The sequence below is a fragment of the Triturus cristatus genome, chromosome 4_2, assembly GCF_964204655.1.
Source record: "Triturus cristatus chromosome 4_2, aTriCri1.1, whole genome shotgun sequence".
Lineage (NCBI taxonomy): Eukaryota > Metazoa > Chordata > Amphibia > Caudata > Salamandridae > Triturus > Triturus cristatus.
This window is the reverse complement of record NC_140586.1, coordinates 45,815,440-45,837,150: the sequence shown is the minus strand read 5'-3', so window position 1 is coordinate 45,837,150 and position 21,711 is coordinate 45,815,440. Positions and strand designations below refer to the sequence as shown.

The 21,711-nt window shown below is 49.9% G+C and overlaps 1 protein-coding gene across 3 annotated transcripts in view; it reads right to left on the bottom strand.

The window, feature by feature from the left end:
• CACNB3 (calcium voltage-gated channel auxiliary subunit beta 3) overlaps positions 1-21,711 on the bottom strand; it is a 249,587-nt gene that overhangs the window by 132,336 nt on the left and 95,540 nt on the right. The window contains exon 1 of one of the 3 annotated variants that reach the window (XM_085600394.1): positions 6,311-6,867. The exons of the other annotated variants lie outside the window; for them this stretch is intronic. Coding sequence (XP_085456520.1) covers positions 6,311-6,355 — 45 coding nt within the window. The 5' untranslated portion in view covers positions 6,356-6,867. Of the gene's footprint in view, positions 1-6,310; positions 6,868-21,711 lie in introns of those variants that run through there. 3 annotated transcript variants of the gene reach the window in all.

The following is a 21,711-nucleotide window of genomic DNA, read 5'->3' as shown; positions in this document are numbered from 1 at the left end:
TCACCTCATTAGTACCTGTTTAATAACCAAATACAGAAAAAAGCAAAAGAAAGATGATCCTTTAAGCTTTGTAAGGGGCCTTTGACTGCCCACGTCGCCACGTTACTAGTAACTTTTGATCCGTTTGAGCTAGAAACCCTTTTTAAAACCTACAGATTATGCAGCAGATGATAGATTATGTGGCAAATGCGGCAAATCCATTAAAAAAAAAAAATCAGCGGGCATTGAATCACATAATTCCAGTGGCCCTGTTCATAGGCAGATCATTGCAGTAGATGCATAACCCACTAACTAACTTTCTAGGATCAGAACATGTACCCTGCAAGTTACTCAAGGCCCACTGCACAACCACATGACACCACTACACTGTATTACAAAGATTGGAATTTGGAGCTTGCAGGTTTGCACATAGTGCTGTACAAAAGACACAGACACATTCGCATGTAGCTTTGACACCCGAATTATCACACGTTACTTGCTACTCTCAGCGCCAAGACGTCTCGGCATTCGTGCGCTCTATAAGTCTTTACTTACATTATACTAAAGCTGAAAGACTGGGGTAACAAGGTGGATGTACACTTACAAAAAAATATAAACTTGCACCTTGGAAGGCGGCACACCGGCTACTGGCTTAGACAAATGACCAGAACAGACGGACTACAGTGGGAAAGAAAGCCAGAGACCCCCCCTTCAGGAGCTCAGTGAAATTAGGAAGCTGTGAACTGGGCCCTCCCGCATAAAACAACTGACTTATCCAGCCCCTCCTGCCTGACTGAAAGCTAAAGATAGCCTGGATCTGGGAGTCGTGCCCTGCCCCTTGAGGGAGAAGAAGCATCCAGCGACACTTGTGAGTTACGCACAGGGACTTTCACCGACTGTCGAAGCGACATGGAGAAGTGTGGGATGGAACTATTACTTTGAAACTCTACCTTTGCAGTGACTTCTCCAATTGTTGTTCTTTCACTTTTATGTCAATCAAAAACTTCTTTAATTTTCCTAAATTGGTTTGGGATCTTTACCAAGTGATTTTTATTCAAGTGTTGTGTTGGTACTGCTGATCCCAGACATGTATTCTCTGAAGTAGCCCATGCTACTAAGGTTGTCTTGGGGAAACTGGCTGACTCTCCACAGTTGCAAGCATGATCTCTGTACACAGGACCACAGAAGGACCCCCTGTACTGCTCCTGTGACACAAACCAACTGTCAGACCCCTGCACCTACTACTAGCCCTGCATCTGCCAAGCCTTTTTAGGTCTCGGGACCATCCGGTCTGCCGAAGGCAGAACCGGAAGTCGAGAGATTTAATGTTTTGGAGAAGAGGGGCTTAAACCCGCCCCTCTTCTCGCCTCTTCTCCATTGGCTGGCCTCTTGAATGCTGGCCAGCCATTGGAGAAGAGGTTTGTCTCTCCGATCAGGCCCCGTCCTTTTCGGATCGGGGGCGTGTTTTTTGCAGAAAGTATAATTATGTCCTCCAGCCAATGGCTGGAGGAGATAACAGCAAAACACGCCCACGAATCCGAAAACAACCTGCGTTTCTCCGAGGCATTTCTGCTCTGCCTCGGAGAAAGGCGGCGGTGTTCGATGACTGCTTGGAAATATGCTTTTTACAAAACGCGGCAAGTACTGAGGTACCGAAGATTCTCTGTTGCAGCAAGGCACTGAGTGGCGGTATATATCCCAAATTATATATAACAGTCGGTAGACGCATGTCTCTACAGTGTTCTCTTATATTTTGAAACCAGAATTGGTCAAGTTCGTATCCTTTCAAAGTTGCCTTTTCAAACAATCATTATCAACGCCAAGTCTGGCCCTGGCACGGTAGTGCGATTTTTGTTTAGTATTAATAAAATTTGACACTTCAGACAGCAGTTTCAGCAGAGAGGACAAAGAAGGAATGGGCATGGAATCCAAATACAGAAACTGAAACTTCTCTATCAAGGGGAAACATCACTGCCAAAGTTCAGAGCTTGTGAAAAAGCGACCAGCGAAATCACTTGCTAGTTAATGTTGGGGGGGGGGGGGCTAAGCAAAAGTTTCGGGGGGGGGGGGCTGAATCTTTAAACAGTAGGCAGAGTGGCGCTGATTTCGGGGGTGGGGGGGCTGAATCTAGGCAGAGTGTAGCTGCGGGGGTTCTTAGAAGGGGTGAACCAACAGCGAGGCCTCATTAACATGCAAATGGTCTTTTTAAAGACCTGTGAAGTGCTCGGGCGCGGCTTTGTGTCTGCCCGGGAAGCGGTCTCATCCCGGGCTGCCACACACGACGGGGGGGGGGCTGAAGCCCTTTGAGTTCAATGGGTGTTGCGCGCCTGATCACAGGTAAATGCGGGAGAGAACAGGGTTGTTGAGCAGGGCCGGGCTGGCTTGCCCGGGCATCGGGCGTTTCCTGTAGCAAAAGTGCTTCACAGTTAACCTCCCCCATGACCCTCCAGCTGGTCCGACATAATTGCCAGGCCTACTTTGGGGTTCCAGTTCGGCCCTGTTGTTGAGTATCCTACCCAGGGTTTTAAGTGGGATAAAAAAAAATGGGTGGGGGTGGGGGGCGGTGTTGCGCGGGGTCTATACGACTTGTATTTTGCTGTCTCTTTTGTCATTGCATCCAGGCATAATGATACAACAAGTAACATGATACCTACAACAAGTTAGGACTATTGGCATTGTCAATCGTTGTTAGTTGCATAAGATAAATTAGCAGTAACTGTGGCTTGTATATAATATTGAAAAAGCATCCACTTGAAGCCCTAGTGACACCACGACAATGTTACTGCTCCTGAGTTTCAAAAAGAGACAACAATATAATCATGCAGTGGCTGAACTCGACAGATTAAGAAATATATCCCAAATTATATATAACAGTCGGTAGACGCATGCCTCTACAGTGTTCTCTTATATTTTGAAACCAGAATTGGTCAAGTTCGTATCCTTTCAAAGTTCCCTTTTCAAACAATCATTATCAACGCCAAGTCTGGCCCTGGCACGGTAGTGCGACTTTTGTTTAGTATTAATAAAATTTGACACTTCAGACAGCAGTTTCAGCAGAGAGGACAAAGAAGGAATGGGCATGGAATCCAAATACTAATCATGCATATTAGTCTGGGCCACTGGCATTTTGCGATGCTGCAGCGTTTTCCTCATAATTATGGATTTGCCAAACTTCCCAAATAATGCTTGCATAATAAATCTCGCTTTTGAGAGTGATTAAGCTATTGACATTGTAAATAACAATGCAGTTTCTTTAAATGTTTTAAAAACAAAAACATAAACAAAAATAATGTCATGAGCAATGCCAATAGCTCTAACTTTAACAATGCCGAGACCGTTGCATTGTAAATGCTTGTTATATAAACCTCCAATCAGTCTACAGGGCAGCACCCGTAGACAAGCCTCAAGACCTACCTCTGTACCAGGAACCACAGACAGATCCGCAGTCGCGCCTTCAGTGTCTGGCTCCCCTTGGGCCCGCCACTGCTAAGCCTTAAGACTCCTGTTTTAGGTCTGCGTGGTGATGCACCTATCAATTGGAAGGTCGGCGGTAAGTGCACTGCTCTAGGACTTTCATGGGGTGAATTCAGGGATGTGCTTCTGCTGAGGGCAAAATGATGCTGGCCCCGGGCATTGAGAATGCACTACCGCCTTCTGACACCTCTGCCTTTCCTGGTCCCAATTGTAACATATCTAGGGTAAGGGTTCGACCCTAAATTGAGTTTGATGCTGTGGGTAAATGCTGCATCACAATCCTGATAGTCCAGGTAGGAGAGGGGGCTTTCCCTCCTCAGGCAGCTCTGCTCTGGAATAAGATGCCAGCTGATCTCCACAGAGACTCAGTTTACTTGACGTGTAGGAAAGCCTTAAAAGGTGGCTGAACCCACACTAATACCTGTCTTTATTGTTCTTGCTTCAAAGTTTCTATAGTGCCAAAAAACCTCACGGTATACGTTATGTTTACAAATCCCACGAATTCACCTAGACAGACCCCTATCCTTCATTTTAATTACAAACGTAAATCCTTAGCCCTGTATCTGCATTCAGTACCCATGCAGGCTCCCAACCCTACCTCTGTAGAGCGCCTAGAGGACCCCAACGCTGCTCTTACACCTACTACTGACACAGACCCCGTAGCCTTCCCACTACAAACAAGACTCAAAGAACTGAACCCCTAGACATAAACTTGTGCACCCAGCACCCCATTTCTCCCCACTCGGCACCCACAGACTGAGCGCCAGTTCAGCCTCCATGCCACCAGCGCCCAGCTACCCATGCCCTGCGCTGCTAGCACCTAGAGAAGCCAAAGCTGTGAAGATGGCAACCCAGCATCCACAGATGGGACCCTCCGCACTGTCTTTCCACCTCACACACACTTAGCAGTGCTTCTGCCAGCACCTACCGACAGCCTCCTCCAAGACCACCCACATGAACGCTGCCCTCGCCTCTGAACCCGACACTCACAGGCTCAGTTCAGCTTTGACTCTGTGCCCAGCACTCGCAGTAATGCTGAAACCAGTCCTGGTTGCTTGTGTTCCACATTAGAGACTACCGGGCTCCGCAGTTTGGGCTGGACTGCAGATGGACCAGGGCTGATTTGCATACAACTGGGGCCAAACTAGGGAGGCACGGTGGGCACAAAAAAAAATTGGACTGGAATGTGGCCAGAGCGAGTACCAGCAGGTGAGATTAATTCAAGCATTCAAGCCTTCAATGTTTTGTTTACTTCAGCACAAGAACAGGCAACATGTTATACCCCCACCCCTTGCCCCAACACAGACCCAATGGCCCTGACTCTCCACCAAGGACCTAGAGACCCCCCAGCCATGCCGGTCTGTCTGTCTGTCCAGGCCTAAGGAAAAGCGCCCCCTCCCCTTTCTGTCATCGAAAACAACCCAGCTCAGCCTCTGATACCAGTAAACACAGACACCTCCGTCCCAGTGCTTAATTTGAGCCAGTGCTCAGCACCAGCACTTAATTGTCAACACCATACTTAGAACAGTCTACCACATGGTGGCGCTGCTCATCTAATTTAGAGATGAGCAGAAAAACGGTTGTTTAGGAATACAATATACATTAAAATTGCTCATAACTGCCTCCCCAGCCACTCCTTCAGTTTTGGGGATCTGGAATAATCTGAACTGTCGCATTTACATGCGAGAGAGACGGTTAGTAGTTTTTTTGGCAGCGATGACTGGGGCGATGGATGGTGCAAGCTGCAGCGGCCCCTGGTCAGAGCCCTGGCACTTAATATTTTACAGATCAAGCACTGCTCCGTCCATGCCTGTGCGCGCACCCCTGGGCCCATACCATCCATGTCTCTTGGGTGCACCCCAGCTTCAGTACACAAACCTTCACCCCTGCCTTTGTGCTGGGCACCCAATCACCCCCAGACTGGTCTAGGCGTGGAGCATTCACAGACAGACAGACTTTGCCCCTACCTCTCGCACCCAGACCACCAACCCTCACAGAAGCCCTGAGCCTCGCACTTCCCTAGCCCCCTTGGGCAGCCCTCTTCCCCTGTGCACCCATCACCCACTGACTCGTCACATCCGGCCTCCTCCCAGAGACAGTCCTCTCTACCAGCACCCACGGGCAGCCCCAGCACTGCCTCTTCTTCGCACCCAAACTCCCGTGCCACCCCTACCCCACACACCGTCATGTAACTACACGGAGCACTCCCAGACCCGCCTCTTCGCCAAGAACCCACTGACACCCTGCCCGGCTTCGGCCCAAGGAATAGACACGCCCAGTACTGCCTGCTCAGCCAGCGCCCCTAGACAGACCCTCGGCTCTTTCCGCTCCCAGAGGCACCCACACCTGCCTCTTCTCAGCACCCCAAAACACCCAGAGACAGACCCTCAACCCTGCCTCTCCATCCAACACATACTAACACCCCAGTCCAGCCTCTCCGCCCAGCACCCAGGGGCCGATCCCTCTGACATGCCTCTTAAGCAGCAAACACAGACACCCCCAAAACCGCCTGTGCCCAGACGCTGGTCCTTTACCCTGCCTCTCCACCCAGAGATTGAGATTCCCAGCCCTGTCTCCCCACCCAGAGACAGAGTCCCTTCACCGCTTCTCCAACCAGCGCCCGGAGAGAGACCCTGCTTTCTCTGTGCATCTGGCACCCACAGACACCCCCAGCGCACCTCTCCCAATTCCTACATACACCATCACGCCTGCTTCTTGTAAAGATGCTTCACCCCGCTCCCCCCGGACCAAGTCCCAGATCCTCTCCACCCATCGCCCTCGACACCCCTCAGCCCTCATCCACCCGTGCCGGGTCGCCCCCCTCCAGCCCCGCCTGCGCGTCCCGCCCTTCACTCACCACCTCCGAGTCCTCCCGGCCATGGAGGTACAGGTCCTCGTACATAGGAGCTCATGGAAGGGGACGCGCCCGGCTGGGAGTCCTGAGGCGGGCGGCGCGGAGCCAGGGGCGGTGGCCGCTCATCGGATCTCCGCGCCCACTCCCTGACGGCTCGGTACACCGCGCAGCCTCCTCTCTGCGCCTCGCAGCCAGGCCGCGAACAATAGCGCCCACCCACCCTCCGCCGTCAGAGGCAGGCACGCAGCGCTGCCATTGGTAGAGGCGGGCGCAGCTGGGAGGCCTGGCGGGCTGCGGAGCACACCTGCAGACAGACACCACAATAACAATAGCCCGGGAATTGCCCGGGAGGAGGGGAGGCCGGGCCCGCTGTCAGCCGGGAGCTGAGGGGTTAAGGGATGATGCAGGAATTGGAAATACCCAAGGTTCTGTTCTCCATCCCTGGGAAGCGCCTGCACGTGCAGAACCAGCTCTGCTACTTCCTAGGCAGGGTCCGAGAGTCGGGGCCTGCTGCCGGGGGCTTCCTAAAAGGTACACCGGTAATGGTACCTGCTGGTGATTGGCGGGCATTGCCTACCAGGATTCCCTGCATCTCTCATGTGTGCTCTGGCGGGAGGGCGCGGCCTCTGCTCGAGTCTAGGGGATGGGGCGGCAACGGGTACAGTTGATGGGGAGAGAGGCAGCACCTCCCAGAGGCCCTGCTCTGAGGGACTAGAGACACTTGCCTCTGAGGTGGATGAGGGTCACGTCACAAGGAGCCCTATCTCAGGTTCACACTTGCCTCCTTGTGGGGGAGGGGGTAGCTATCGGAAGCACTCTCTGAGGCACACCTGCTGGGAGGAAGGGGCAGCATCTACCCGAAGTACTCTCTGAGGGACACTGACGTCTGCTCAGTGACTCATTTGTTAAAGAGTGGGTGCTGGGGCCCGAAGCCCTGAATATTAAACGTGCGCGCGCCAAACACCAAGGCAGGTGATCCTTAGTCCACTTCATGCCTCCCACTGCCCTGCTTCTGCCCTTGCAGGTTCCTACTTTCAGTCAGACGGGGTTGCCGACTTTATCTTCCTCTGTCTTTCCGATCTGTGCGTTTGCTCCTTTCTTCCACTCGATAAATATGTGATACAGAAAAATATGTGCCGGTGCACCCCACGGCCATCACCGGCTCAACTTAAGCACTGCACCTGCTGGGAAGGAGGGTCGATCAGACGTTCTCTCTGAGAGACACTGAAACCTGCTGGGTGGAAGGGAAGCATCTGCCAGAAGTACTCTCTAAAGAATGCTGCCACCTGCTGGCAGGAGTCACAGGGACAGACCCTATCAGAGGTAGTACTGTCTGAGGGACACTGACACCTATTGGGAGCAGCTATCACTTGTACTCTATTAGGGAGACTGACACTACCCGGGGAGAGGGGGCAGCATCTTTCAGAAGTTCTGAGAACCATCGATGCCTGCTCGGAGGAAGGGGCAACATCTATGAAAAATACTCTCTGAGGGACACTGGCACCTCGTGGGAGTAGGGAGACAGCATCCGTCAGAAGTCAGTGCTTGAAATGGAACAATAGAAGTGCAGGTACTCTGTATCAGAGTACCTGTGAAGTGCCGGTACTCTCCAGTGCAGGTACTCTTCCTCTCAAAATAAAAAAAAGTGCCGGTACTCCGCACCGCACAGACCCTGCTCATTTAAAGCACAGTCAGAAGTACTTGTGAAGGGACACTGACGCCCCCTGGGATGAAGGACAGTATCTATCCGAAGTACTCTTTGAGGGACACTGAGAGCAGCTAGGTGGAGGGGGAGCATCTAAAGGAAGTACTTGCTGAGGGACACTGGCGCCTGCTATGGTATCCGAAACCCTGTCTCCAGGACACTGGTCCCTGCTGGGGTTGTGGAAATTGAGGCTGTCAAAAAATCTGTCTCACAGCTAGAGCCACCCCTCCTATCGGCCCCTCTTCTTCAGCTGCTATTTGAAGAGCGCATCTTAAGCACTATATAAGTTTGTACGTACAAGGGCCATAATGTGGGTAGGTTGTTGAAAAGGTGAGCCCTGGGATATCCAATTGTGCGACTTAGTGAAATTTACAAAAATTCCTGGGAAAAGCGAGGGATGGAGGTAAATAAGGGGTTACCTTCAGGGATGGCCTGCGTCAGGGCTGTTGCTGCCCGCTCCCCGTGAACTTGTGCCCGTGTGACACAGAGTGTAAATGGGAAACAGCCTTTACCACGAAGGCTTTTCTAACCGTTACGTTTACAACGGTACACTTACCTCGTAAACGTCTTCACAACGCGTATTGCTTCCACGACCGTCTTTATCACGCAAGCAACGTCTTCACGGAACGTCTTCTACCTCATACGAAAAAATGCGTCAGTCCTTTTTTAGTGCTGCAGAAGACGTGAGAAAATGGAAAAAAAAGAAAAAAGAGGGGGCTTGGGGGGGGGGGGGTTTCCCCCCCTAAAAAAAAAACCGTGGTAAAGGAAAAATCGAGGTAAAGGCTATGCGTAGAAAAATCATTCCGTTGTAACGCATGCGTGGTAAAGGCATGCGTTGCAACGGAATGCGTAATAACGACATATATTCAGTGTAAATATACTAAAGTGTGTTTGTTCCCGACTAATATGGGCTCAAGATACGTAACTGCACTCCACCTTGCATTTGAAACCCTACATGTAAAACTTAGCCACGTTCTCCAAATGGCGCCCCCGTTTTTCATAAAAAATGAATTTTATCATTACTCTGCTTAAGGTTCATATCATGACGTGTGACAAAGCCCGGTGTCAGGGTGGATCAGAGCTGGGCTGGAAGTTCAAAATCAGCCCTGGCAAAAATGTTCAAAACAACTCCGTACTGCAGGAGACTAGGACAAGAATAGGGCCCTGGGGGGTTTAAGGATTGGTACCACTGCCCATCCTCCTCTCTAAACAACCCCTAGGCCTGCTGCTCGCTGGGAAAAGGCCACAGTTGCAGAATGGCCAGTCCGGTCTTTGCATGGGTGGCTTCTTTGGACCCAGTCAGCCTGCTCCTACTAAATCCTATCGATACGTGGATAGAGTTTTTGGTAGTAAGCTGATTTGGTCCATCGATGAAAAAGAATATCCATTCAGATACTTGCAAGGGATCTAGTGAAGTTTAATAGAGCTTGTGAGGACTACTCGTGTCCCCCGTCAATGAGGGCCTACCACTGCAATATAATACCAATATTGAAGTATGGGGCACTGTTGGGGCTACTTACCCTACAATATTCAAGTGAGGATCTGGAGGGCTCCATAGGAGGTGGTTCTTTGGGGTATGGATCTCAACCTCCATGGAATCACTATGGCTGGAGCCCGGCCTTACTTCGAGTTTGGCTAGAGAGAATCATTGGTGCTAAACCAGTACTTCACCTTATCATCTGCAACCCTGAGATCTTTTTATTCACTGATTTAGGAGGCGATAATTAAACATACGATATATCCCTCTGCAGACTATAGCTGTTATGGTATGTTAATAGTTTTGTAAAGCACAACTGTTACCTATAAAGGTGTCCTTGCCCTGAGTAATGCCAAAACAGAAAAGAAAAGCAAACCGAAACAGAGCTAAACTACTGAGAACATAGCCAGGTTTTCAATGTCTTTCTAAAGGCTGAAAGAGCCTGCGCTGCATGCGAGAATGACCAGAGGGCGTTCCGTGATCGGGCTGCCCTCACTGAGAAGCTCCTAATGATGCAACATTTCAAGGGGGTATTTACTGGATGTAGAAAACTGGGCTTTTGTCGCAATTACCCCGCCACATTTGCCCCCTTTTTAGCTACTGGATGCTGATTTTCGACTCTGACTGTGCACTGAGGCGTGCTAACCAGACCTCAATGGCCGCACTCCTTCCCTAAATCAAGGCGTTGTCTAATTGTGCTACAATTGGGAAAAGACTTTAACAGCCCTGTGAGTACCGAGTAAATGGTATCCTAAGTACCTAGGGCATGGGTCCTAAAGAGGATCCCTAGGGCTCCAGCATATCTTCTGCCATTCTGTGGGACCCACATACACATTCCACACAGACTGCCATTGCAGGCTGTGTGACATGGTGCAAACCATGAGTGGAAACATGACATGACACACTCCTGTGTCTCTTGCCAAAGTCACTGCATCTAATATATGTAAGCCACCACTACAGCAGGCCTTTGAGTCCTAAGGCAGGGTGCGTTATATTTTATGTGAAGACATATCTGTATAACCAGATATGCCCCTGTGATGTAGAGTTCCATTACTAGACATTACAAGTGAGCAGGGAAGCCATCTTAATGTATGTATTGGGCAATGGTCCAAAGCAGTTCCCCAGCTACATAATGGCTTCACTGAAACATATGGTGTTTGATATGAAACACCTAATTTTATTACATCCACACTGATTCCAGTGATGGATTTATTAATACATGCACCTACAGGGCACCTTAGAGATTCCCACTGAAAAACTACCAACTACTGGTGTGCTGAGGGACTGGTCTTAGCCAGCCTGCTGCCACAGAATAGATTCTGACCCCCGGGGGTGAGGGTCTTATTCTCAGGAGGCCAGAAACGAAACCTACTTGGGTAGAAGGTGTTTACACCCTCCTGCCACAGAATTACCTGTAAATTAGCATTACAAGGCAGGAACCTTTAAAGAGCCCACCACTTTTGGTATGCAAATCTGGCTTCCCTCACAGAAGAGGATGCCGACCTCCTACCCTGAGCCATCTGGTGCCAGGACAGGCAGGAAAATTAGCTGCAGGTGGCATGTTGCACTGTCAGGTTGGGCATAACTTTTGGATTACCTAGTTTGGCATGAACACAACTTTAGAAATTCAACCATATTGTGTGTGGTGGAATTAAGAATTCTGAGTTAGGTTGATGCCCACCCCCAAAGAAAGTGGTCATCTAAGGGGTGTAGTGACCCCAGGGTTAAGTAGCCCATGGCTGCTACCCCTGACTCCCTTTAACGCTCCTAAATTGAGTATTCAAGGGACCCCTGATACCAGGACTTCAGATTTCCACACAGACAAAAGAAGCGGCGGACTGAGAAGACTGCTGACCTGAGAACCGAGGAGCATGACTGACTTGGCACCAACCCAGGCCTGCTGCACCTGACCCTCGTAGAGCTCCCGACTTGTCCTGCCACTGTGAAAACTCCAAGAAACCCAGAGGACTGCCAGTGCTTTGCCAATTGCCAAAGAAACTCCTTTGGAGTACAGGAGCTGCTCCCCTGCAGCCACAGGCACCAAAAAAGTAAGACCCGATACACTGACCTGCTGCCTACGGGGACTATCGATGCAGCAGGCACCCAGGAAGAGGTAGCTGTGCCCCTACAGGTCAGATATGTCCTCTCTCCAAGCGTGGGGACGCCAGGACTGACCTGAGCTGCACAACACCTGGGATACCAAACCCCTTGCAGTAGCCAAGGCTTGTTGTGTACTGTCCGGACACCAATGCTGAGGAAGACTCACCTGCATGACGAGGGACTTCAGGGACAGATATACCTAGGTGGCTGGCTAAAAGGTAACAAGGTGGAGGACTATGAAGGGGTCTACAATTTGATTATGATGGAGCACATATTAGCAAACTGTACATCAGAGACGTTACATTAGCATCTAGTAGACACATCACTCTTGAGTCCCAGAGAGCTGGCCAAGAAAGCTGATGTATGGGTTAGGACTAGGAGACCCAAAAAGCATCTGGGAAAGTTTCCAAGAAATGGGGTTCAGGCCCACAGAACAAAGAAGGCAGCAAGTCCTCCAAGGAAACCCCTTCAGAGACTCAGTCCCCTAAAAAGATGGATAGTACGCTCCACCCTACCTCTAGTTGTAAACAGAGTAGTGGGGACCCTAAGCTTAAAAACGTAATGGACTGTAGGCCCTATTTTGATTGTCAGCGGGTTGGGCACTACAGAGGGGACTTAGCTTGTCCCAAGAGAAAGGTAGGCACTGGGGTTGTCAGTGTAGCCTGAGGATTGCTCCTCGGACGAGGACATCCTTTTAGCTTTTAACTGGTAAGTTGGGACAGACGGTGAGCTAGTAGTTCCAGAAGGAAGCAAACACTTCCATTTCCCTGAGGTAAATGGAATTCCAGTCACTGCCCTTAGGGATACATGTGCCAGCCATACCATTGTGCATAACAGGCTGGCATCCTCAGACCAGTATATCCTTGGTGAGACTACGAGAGTAAGGGTTGTCCCAGGAGGGGTTACTGTTAGGCCTGTGGCTTTAGTCTCTCTAAAAATATCTGGGTCCCTTAGTTGGCAGAGGGTCGTAGTCAATTCAGACCTCCCCTTGATTGTCTCCTTGCAAATGACCTCCCAGAGGTTGGTCAGAGCCCAAAAGAGATACTGGAGCAGTGCCAGTTCTCTCCTAAGGATTCTGAAGGTGTTGAACCTGTGGTTAGTACAAGTAGGCCTCCAAAGAAGCGAAGAAGATAAATGTGTAGGAAAGGCGGGCAACTTTTAGCCAAAGCTCCAGTGAGCCAAGGAGATCCTGCTCCTGCTGGAGAGGATTCCATAGTCGGCGCTGGTGATGCCCGACCTGCCCCACAAGAAGTCCTGGATAGTCAGGCAGCTGTTATGCATGAGATGGTGGCTCCTCGGCTAACAGAAGAGAATGGACGGAGGGTGTTTGCTACAGGATATGGTAACCGCCCACTTTAAGACAACAGTAGAACCCCAAACCCAAAGAGTCCTGTTTGTAAGCCCATCCATCCGTCAGCGGAGAGCTAAAGGTGTGGTTCCAGGTGCTGACAGCTGTCAGTAGCTTCTGCTGGGCGTTAGCCTTTATGACTGCACTGTCCTTGGCATGGTGGTCTAACCCCATGTCAAATACCAAGTTAGGCCCCCTGACCCTGCTGGTCATGGTGGGGTGAATCCATCTGTGGCTAACCTCTTTGGGTAAGCTAGGCATTGCCCTGGCAAGAATAAGGTTAGCATAGGTAGCTACCTCTTCCCCAAGGAAAGGAGAGAAAGCCAAGCAGATCTAACACAGTTTAAAATGGGTCCTGTTATAGTTGGGTTAGGTCAGCTGCCCAGAGGCAGTGACCTGGACAGAAGGATGAGAAGCAGAGTAGGCCCTGCAACAATGAAGCCTGTTCCCTTTCTCTCTTCCTTGTCGGTCAATGCTGTGCAATAAATGTCTTACACTCCTCTGCGTTAGGCCTAAGGCTGCTCGCCCACACTAACACTAATAGAGCACTTTGGGTTTTAAATTGAGCCCTGTACACTTCTGGGGAATCTCTGGACTCTGTGCATGGTATAACCACCTAGTGGCATACCATATACAGAGCCAGCCTCCTACATTGGGTGCATTATATTTTATGTGAGGAAATATCAGCATGAGCAGATGTGCCCCTGTGATATCTAGTTATATTACTAGATATTGCAAATGAGCAGGGAAGCCATCTTAACATATGTACTGGGCACTGGTCAAAACGAGTTCCCAGCTACATAATGGCTCGACTGAAACATATGGTGTTTTGTATCAAACACCTCGTATTAATAAATCGACGCTGATTCCAGTAATGGCTTTATTAATACATGCACCCAGAGGGCACCTTAGAGGTGCCCCCTGAAAACCTACCAATTGCTAGTGTGCACTGCTGACCGACTGTTCTTAGCCAGGCTACCACCACAGACTAGGTTCTGGGCCTTGCTCTGTGGAGGCCAGAAACAAAGCCTGCTAATGCAGAGGGTGTTTACACCACCCTCCCACAGAATGACCTGTTAGTTAGCATTTCAAGGCAGGCGACTTCAAAGACCCTACCTCCTTTAGTATGCGAATCTGGCTTCCCTCACAGGAGAGGATGCGAAACCCCCAGCCCTGAACCATCTGGTGCCAAGACAGGCGGGAAATCTAGGTATGCAGGAGGCAAGTTGCACTGCCAGGCTGGACACACCTCTAGGGTGACCTAGTCTGACGTGAACACGATGTTAGAAATTCCACCATACTGTGTGTGGTGGAATTCGGAATTCTGGGACAGGGTGATGCCCATTCCTCAAAGAACTTGGTTATCTAGGGGGTGTAGTGACCCCAGGGGTAAGTAGCCCATTGGCTACTACCCCTTACTCCCCTTAACACCTCTAAATCGAATATTTAGTGGCTCGTTGATACTAGGTCTTCAGATTTCAACGGACACAAAAGAAGAAGTTAACTGAGAAGGTGCTGACCCGAGAACCGAGGAGCATAACTGACTTGGTGCCAAGCCTGCCTGCTGCACCCTGCCCTCGTGGAGCTCCTGACTTGACCTGACACTGTGGAGGCTCCAAGAAACCCGGAGGACTGTCAGTGCTTCACCAATCACCAAAGAAACCCCCTTGCAGTAGAGGAGGCACTCCTCTGTAGACACAGGCACCAAAGAAGCAAGACCTAATACACTGACCTGCCGCCTATGGGGACTATCGATGCAGCAGCCACCCAGGAAGAGGTAGCAGTGCCCCTACAGGTCAGATACGTCCTCCCTCCAAGTGTGGGGATGCCAGGACCAACTGGAGTCACACAACACCAACACCTGGGGTAACGGACCCCTTGCAGCAGCCAAGTCTTCTTGTGTCGAATCAGAAAACCAACGCCGAGGAAGACCGACCTGTATGTTAAGGGACTTTAGGGACAGTGAGACCAACATTGAGAGTGGCCCAACTGTCCTGTTTGCCCCTTTGCAGCAGAAACAAAGACCAAGAATGAGTCTGCAGCCGCTGCTACCTGACGCCTCAAAGTGCCTATGCACCCGTGCTTCAGAGCCTGAATCCAAGGGAGGTGACAATGCCAACGGGGTCCCCAGACCCACAAGTGCTAAGCCCATTCTTGGGTTTGCCAAGATTAGACTTCCAGTTTCAGCCTGCAGCCTCTTTCTGAAGGCTTCCCTCCAACTGCGAGAAACTCCAGCACAGGATCAGACGCCACAAGACGCCAATGCAGCCGAGCCCCACAGCCCGAGGAGAAACAGACCAAGAGCGTCCTTGTGTGGCCGAGGATCTCAAGGGTTGAGCCCCCCATGGATTCCCCTGGACTGGACCTCCAATTCCAGCTTGCAGCCTCTTTGTAACCGAACGGTTCTTCTATTGAAGTGGATGGGACGAGTGACGTTGTGACAGACCCCTGCACCCGGATGCCCCAGAGCCTCCCGAGGTGACCTATGGATGTGACGGTGGACCTTACCCCATACTCACCTTAAGTCCTGAAGAACCGTCTCGTAAGTTGCTCCTAAGGGCCTGAATGCAACAAATGTTTTCCTCCATAGGATAACATTACAGATCTAGAAATTGCTGTCAATTTTTGAAAAATTTATAAATTCATAACTCAAAAAGTACTTCCCCGAGTCCGATGATCTTGGTATCTAAATTTATTGAAAAGTATGTGTTATTTTTATAAATTAGCGTTGGATTTCTTTATTTAGTGTGTATCTCACTTACTGCCTTTAGTTGCTTTCTAAATGCTTAGCCCTAACCTCTGATATGCCTAACTGCTCGCCCACGCTACCACAAAAGAGAGCATTTGCGTGTCATTTGTGCCTCAGTAATTCCTTTGGGGTTTGCAAGAGCTCTCTGCACAGTGTACCTCATTGTGGTGCACTATATAGAGAGCAAGTTTCCAACACTGGGTATTCCATCACTCTAAATGTTTACAAGAATTTTATGAGAACTTCTTTGGGGGAGTTTGCAAAAGTGGGCAATTGGTTTCACTTCCAGGAAAATATTTTCTGTGCACAAGGATAAGATATTTATGTCCCTGGCGGTTCGCCATATTATAACCTCGTGAAAAATCCTGATGCTAGAAAAAGGTTTATGTTTATTTTTTCAGGTTTGGGCACACCTGTACTTAATGGGTGACTGATGCTTGAACTTATATTCTGAAAAAAATAATGATATCATATAATGTAAAAATGCTTCATTTTTGGAATTATTTTTATCTGTAACATATAAAGATTTGATTAGTCTAAGAATTATTTCAAATAAATTGGTTATACTCTTTAGTATTATGATTTTTATAGGTTTTACTTTAGGTTGTGAAGTTTTATAAATCTGTAGACCCAACTACAAAGATTTTTCTCTGAGTTTAACTTACTGTTCCTTTAATTCTAAGTTTCCAGTAGTAAGTCACTACTAGTCATCGAAAAAAGCTTTGTGAATTTGGCTCTATGAGTGTATATGTTTTGTGTTACCTGTATGTGCTTACTTAGCTACAAATAAATACTCAGACAACACACCGACTCTTGTCAGGCAAACATTTTCTATTGTCCAACCTCACTTTATTGGAATAATTTCTGCACAGAGATCACATGGAAAGAGGAGAACTTCGTAATATTGCAGAACAATGCTTACGACTCGCAATCGTAAGAGTGTACCTTATCAGAGAGTGGCTTCCTACTCTAATCCACCCCTGTAGGAGTCTACCACACCACAGAAGAGAAGGCACTTCCAGTAAACCTCTGTAGGGGTGCACCACATCAGACCGGAAGCGTGCACTTTAAATTCCTTTTGAAGGGGTGCATTAGAGCACAGATTAAACACGTGCATTAAGCCCTTTCTTTGGGGTTTACCACAGCACAGAAGAAACACCCTCTTTAAACCTCCTCTTTAAAAGTACATTACATCAGAGGGGAATCACCCACTTAAAATCACTTCTGTAGGGTGCAGCAAATCCCAGAGGAAACACCTGCTTTAAATCCCTTGTTAGATGTGTGTCATCACAGGAAACACCCACTTAACTCCCCATGGTTAGGATGCACCATATAATAGATGAACAGGCTTTAAACCCCTTCTGTAGGGGTACTCCACATCAGGGGGGACACACTTCGAACTCTTTTTAGCAGCAGCACGTCACATCAGAGAGGAAACATCCATCCATAATGCAGAGGAAGCACCTACTTTAAGCCCATTCTGTATGGTAGACCACCGCACAGAGCAACATGGTATAAACCCCTTCTGTATCGGTACACCACATCACAGGGTAACCTGCCCGAAACCTCGTCAGTGGGGGTACACCACATCACAGGGGAGCCTGCTTGAAACCTCTTCCGCAAGAGTAGACCACATCAGAGAGTAAACCTGCTTACTTTAAACCTTTTCTACGGGAATGTACCCTATCAAAGAGTGCCCTACCTTATACCAATTCTGTGAGAGTGTACCATATCACAGGGTACATATACTTTCAGCATCCCATATGATGGACCCCTTGTAAACCCTTCTGTAGGGCACCTCATCACAGACGAAACCCATAGTTTACACCTCATCAGTGGGTGGGCACTACATCCGACAAAACCCGTGCTTTAAACCTCTGCTGTGGGAGGGCACTTCATCCGAGGAAGTCCTTGCTTTAAACCTCTGCTGTGGGAGGGCACTACATCCGACAAAACCCGTGCTTTAAACCTCTGCTGTGGGAGGGCACTTCATCCGAGGAAGTCCTTGCTTTAAACCTCTGCTGTGGGAGGGCACTACATCCGAGGAAGTCCTTGCTTTAAACCTCTGCTGTGGGAGGGCACTACATCTGAGGAAGCCCTTGCTTTAAACCTCTGCTGTGGGAGGGCACTACATCCGAGGAAGTCCTTGCTTTAAACCTCTGCTGTGGGAGGGCACTACATCCGAGGAAGCCCTTGCTTTAAACCTCTGCTGTAGGAGGGCACTACATCCGAGGAAGTCCTTGCTTTAAACCTCTGCTGTGGGAGGGCACTACATCCGAGGAAGCCCTTGCTTTAAACCTCTCCTGTGGGAGGGCACTACATCCGAGGAAGTCCTTGCTTTAAACCTCTGCTGTGGGAGGGTACTACATCCGAGGAAGTTATTGCTTTAAACCTCTGCTGTGGGAGGGCACTACATCCGAGGAAGTCCTTGCTTTAAACCTCTACTGTGGGGAGGGTACTACATCCGAGAAGTCCTTGCTTTAAACCTCTGCTGTGGGAGGGCACTACATCCGAGGAAGCCCTTGCGTAAAACCTCTACTGTGGGGAGGGTACTACATCCGAGAAGTCCTTGCTTTAAACCTCTGCTGTGGGAGGGCACTACATCCGAGGAAGCCCTTGCGTAAAACCATTTTCGTTTGAGTTTAACATAAGCTAACGGTATAATCAAGAAAGAGAATGATTCCACGAAATGTTTATTAGTGTGGGATTAGTAGAAACCAAAAGAGAGACTGTACAAAAGCGAGGATGGCCAGCATTATCTATGGCGTTTCACGAGATATATGTATGGACAGGTGACTGGAAGCTTATGAGAACAAGAGACAGAACTCAAAACAATCAGGAGCCCCTGAAACGAGAATCATAATCCCGATTCGGCTTTGTAGGCTGGCAGATACTCAAGGGTGCTGAATGGTAGGTAGCAAAAACAAACAAAGGACGATGGGAAACGTAACCCAAATACATGTGCGTTGGTGGCTTTAATCCCCTTGTATAGAAGGGTACCACATCAGAGGGTACACCTACTTTAAACCCCTTCTAGGGTAGTGTGCCACATCCCACGGTACACCTATTTTAACCTCGCCTGTAGAGGTGTACCACAACAGGTATACTCCCCGTTCAAGCCTCGTCTGTACAAACTTTGTCTGCATAAGTGTGACATGTCAGAGTTTAAACCTACCCGCTTGGTTCAATTCCATGCTATTAGTTGCATAAATGCAGTTTGATCCCCCTTGACAAGGTATTGTACTTGGACGGGAAATTGATTCATATGCAACATTTTAAAAGCGCAATTGTACAACTTCTGCCTTTAGTATTGGTTGTTCTTCCTGTCGTTTTCAATAATATTCAATTCCACATCAAAGCATCTCTGTTAAATATGTGTTTTTTTCTCCTTAAATGAGCTCAGCATGACCGAGCTCCTGGACGCAGAAGAAAGAGTCTCCATGTTCCTAGAGATCTGTCCTTTGTTCAAGGCAAACCACGCACCAGCACCTCTTTTCACTGTGGAAGTAGCGCCATCTACTGGCCAGTGACGGTTCTTTGAAGAACAATTACACTAACTGAAAGGCACTTCGACAATCTCTTTTTGACATGTCTCGGGGGCAATTGCGAGCTACTTCCCCCTTCGTAGGGTTCTGGTTTAAGGAGGGATAACTGGAATTTTCACTGGTAAATACAATTTACTCTGAGAGTTGTGAGGCTGAAACCCCATATACTCCAGTTAGACATCGCGTTCTGCTCAAGTGCTTGAGCTCCTGCCCCCCGTGCCTGATTGCGTACGGAAAAGCGCGCCAAGAATTTACTAGCTGCGCGTAATGTGTCATGCTTGAGCTCCTGCCCCCCCGTGCCTGCGAGTGCGCGCGGTACAATGATGTTAAATGCGGGAATTGGACAGTCCTTTTCACACGTTTGGGGGATCTTGTGGAATCGTAAGGTGTCATGCTTGAGCTCCTGCCCCCCCCGTGCCTGAATGCTTACGGTAAGCGCGCCAAGTATTTACTGGCTGCGAGTGCGCACGGTACTTTTATGTTGAAATGCGGTAATTTGCCAAGTACTTCTCCCGCGTTTGGGTGCCTCTGTTGGACACACAATTTGTAGAGCTCTCATGGCATCGGGACATCGCGTCTAGATCCGTGTCCAGAGCTCCTGCTCCCCGAGCCTGAATGCGTAATGTAAAGCGCAAAAGCGCGCACAACATTCGCTAGTCCCCCGCGAAACAACAACTTTTGGCGCCATGTGGCTTGCCATGTTCGAGGTGGGGGTAGGGGTGGAGGCAAACGGGTGTGTGTGGTTAAAAGTGATCTGTAATAACAGCGCCCCCTCTTTTCCTGTTTGCCAATTTTGTGCTTACGCTGGTTTCTCTTTCAGTACATTCGTCCGCGGCGGTGACTGGAGGTTTATTAAGTGGCAACAGGGAGACGCGAGCCAAAAACATATTCGGGGCTCGGACGGGAGTAAGTACGGGCAGGTGGGGGAAGGGGGTACTGTTCGGAGTAGCATGTGGCACTCTGGAGCAACGAATCGGCCTCAAAGGGGGGCGAACAGGCGGTAATTTTCTCTCTTTCACAATTACAGGTAAGAGAGAGCAACGGTTAAGAGATGGACAGCCAAGGATTATCCCCCCCCCCTTTTCACACCAGGGACACAGGTTGAGGAGTCCGTGCCGGGCACTTCGGAGGAAGCCCGGATTGCCGCTTTCTTGGAGCTGACAAGGGCCAAGGGTTTAGCCTGGGCAACTGAACTATTGAAAGCCAGTACCCCCCCAGACTCTGGGATAGCAATGGACGTTCCATCTACAGATAAGGATTTAGGGGAAGGTGCGGGCCCGTCCCGGTCGAAAAGAATTCGCCGCCCCACGAGCAAAGACTTTCCGGTTGAGCAACCGCCGGCACGAAATAGAGCGGCGCCCCCACACAGGGCCCCATTGACCCCCCAGGCGGCGGTTGGTTTGGGGACGGGGACGAATATCGGACTGCCTTGCCCTCCCCAGGCGACATTTGCATCAGCAGAGGAGCTGGGTAAGCTTTCAGATACTTTAAAAGACTTCATGGCTGAGGTCAGATCTGGTCTGTTGCTTGCCAGGTCCCCCCTGGTGGGCGGCCCGTCCGCCCCACCACCACCGAGTGTAACCCCGGCGCCGGGGGGCTTCACGCATGTCTGGGGTCAGCAGCCGGCTGCGGTGGAACTCCCGCGGCCCCCACCCCCAGCTGCTGCTGTGGCTGAGAACGCGACAAGTGCGGTCAATCCCGCAGTAGTGGTTCCCCCGGTGGTACCCATGCCGGCACCAACTCTAGCCGTTGTGCCTAAGCCTCTAGTTACTACGGCCCCGCTAGTGTCGGGCCGCTGCTCACTCGCTTGGATGGTCCCTTTAGTCGCCAAAGAAGGGATTTGGCGCAGGGAATTTATCGATATCTTCACCCTTCTCATGCATGGGGCTGAGGGGGTGGATACCAGGAGGATGGGCAACAAGGAAGAGGACAAGAGGGTGCGGTATCATTTATATCCCGCAAAAAATATTGTGACCTGGGGTCAGGCCTTTGCCATCTTTGCGGCAGTAATAGTGGAGAAATTCCCAGACGAAGGGCCAGGTCTTTTTCACTATGCAAGCGTGATTACAGAAGAGGCTGCTAAGGGTGGAGGCATGGGATGGTACCACTATGACTGTGACTTCCGCAGACAGAGAGCAATCTGCCCAGATCTTGAGTGGGACCAGTTGGAGGTCCGTTTATGGGTAAAACACATGGGCAAGCATACTGAGGGGTCTACGACAAAGTCAGGTACAGAGAGCAGCGTAAAGAGCAAAGAGAAAGAGGATAAACAGGAGGGGAAATGGCAGAACAGGAAGTCCTTTCGGGGCGGTCGTGGGGGGGGCCGCAGGCCTGGCTTTCGGGCACGGTCTTCCGGAACATGCAGGCTCTTCAATGCAGGGTTCTGCTCCTGGGACAAAACATGCCGTTTCTCACACAATTGCAGTGTGTGCGGGGCACCCCATGCCGCCACTGCATGCTCCAAGCGCGACACTCCCGAC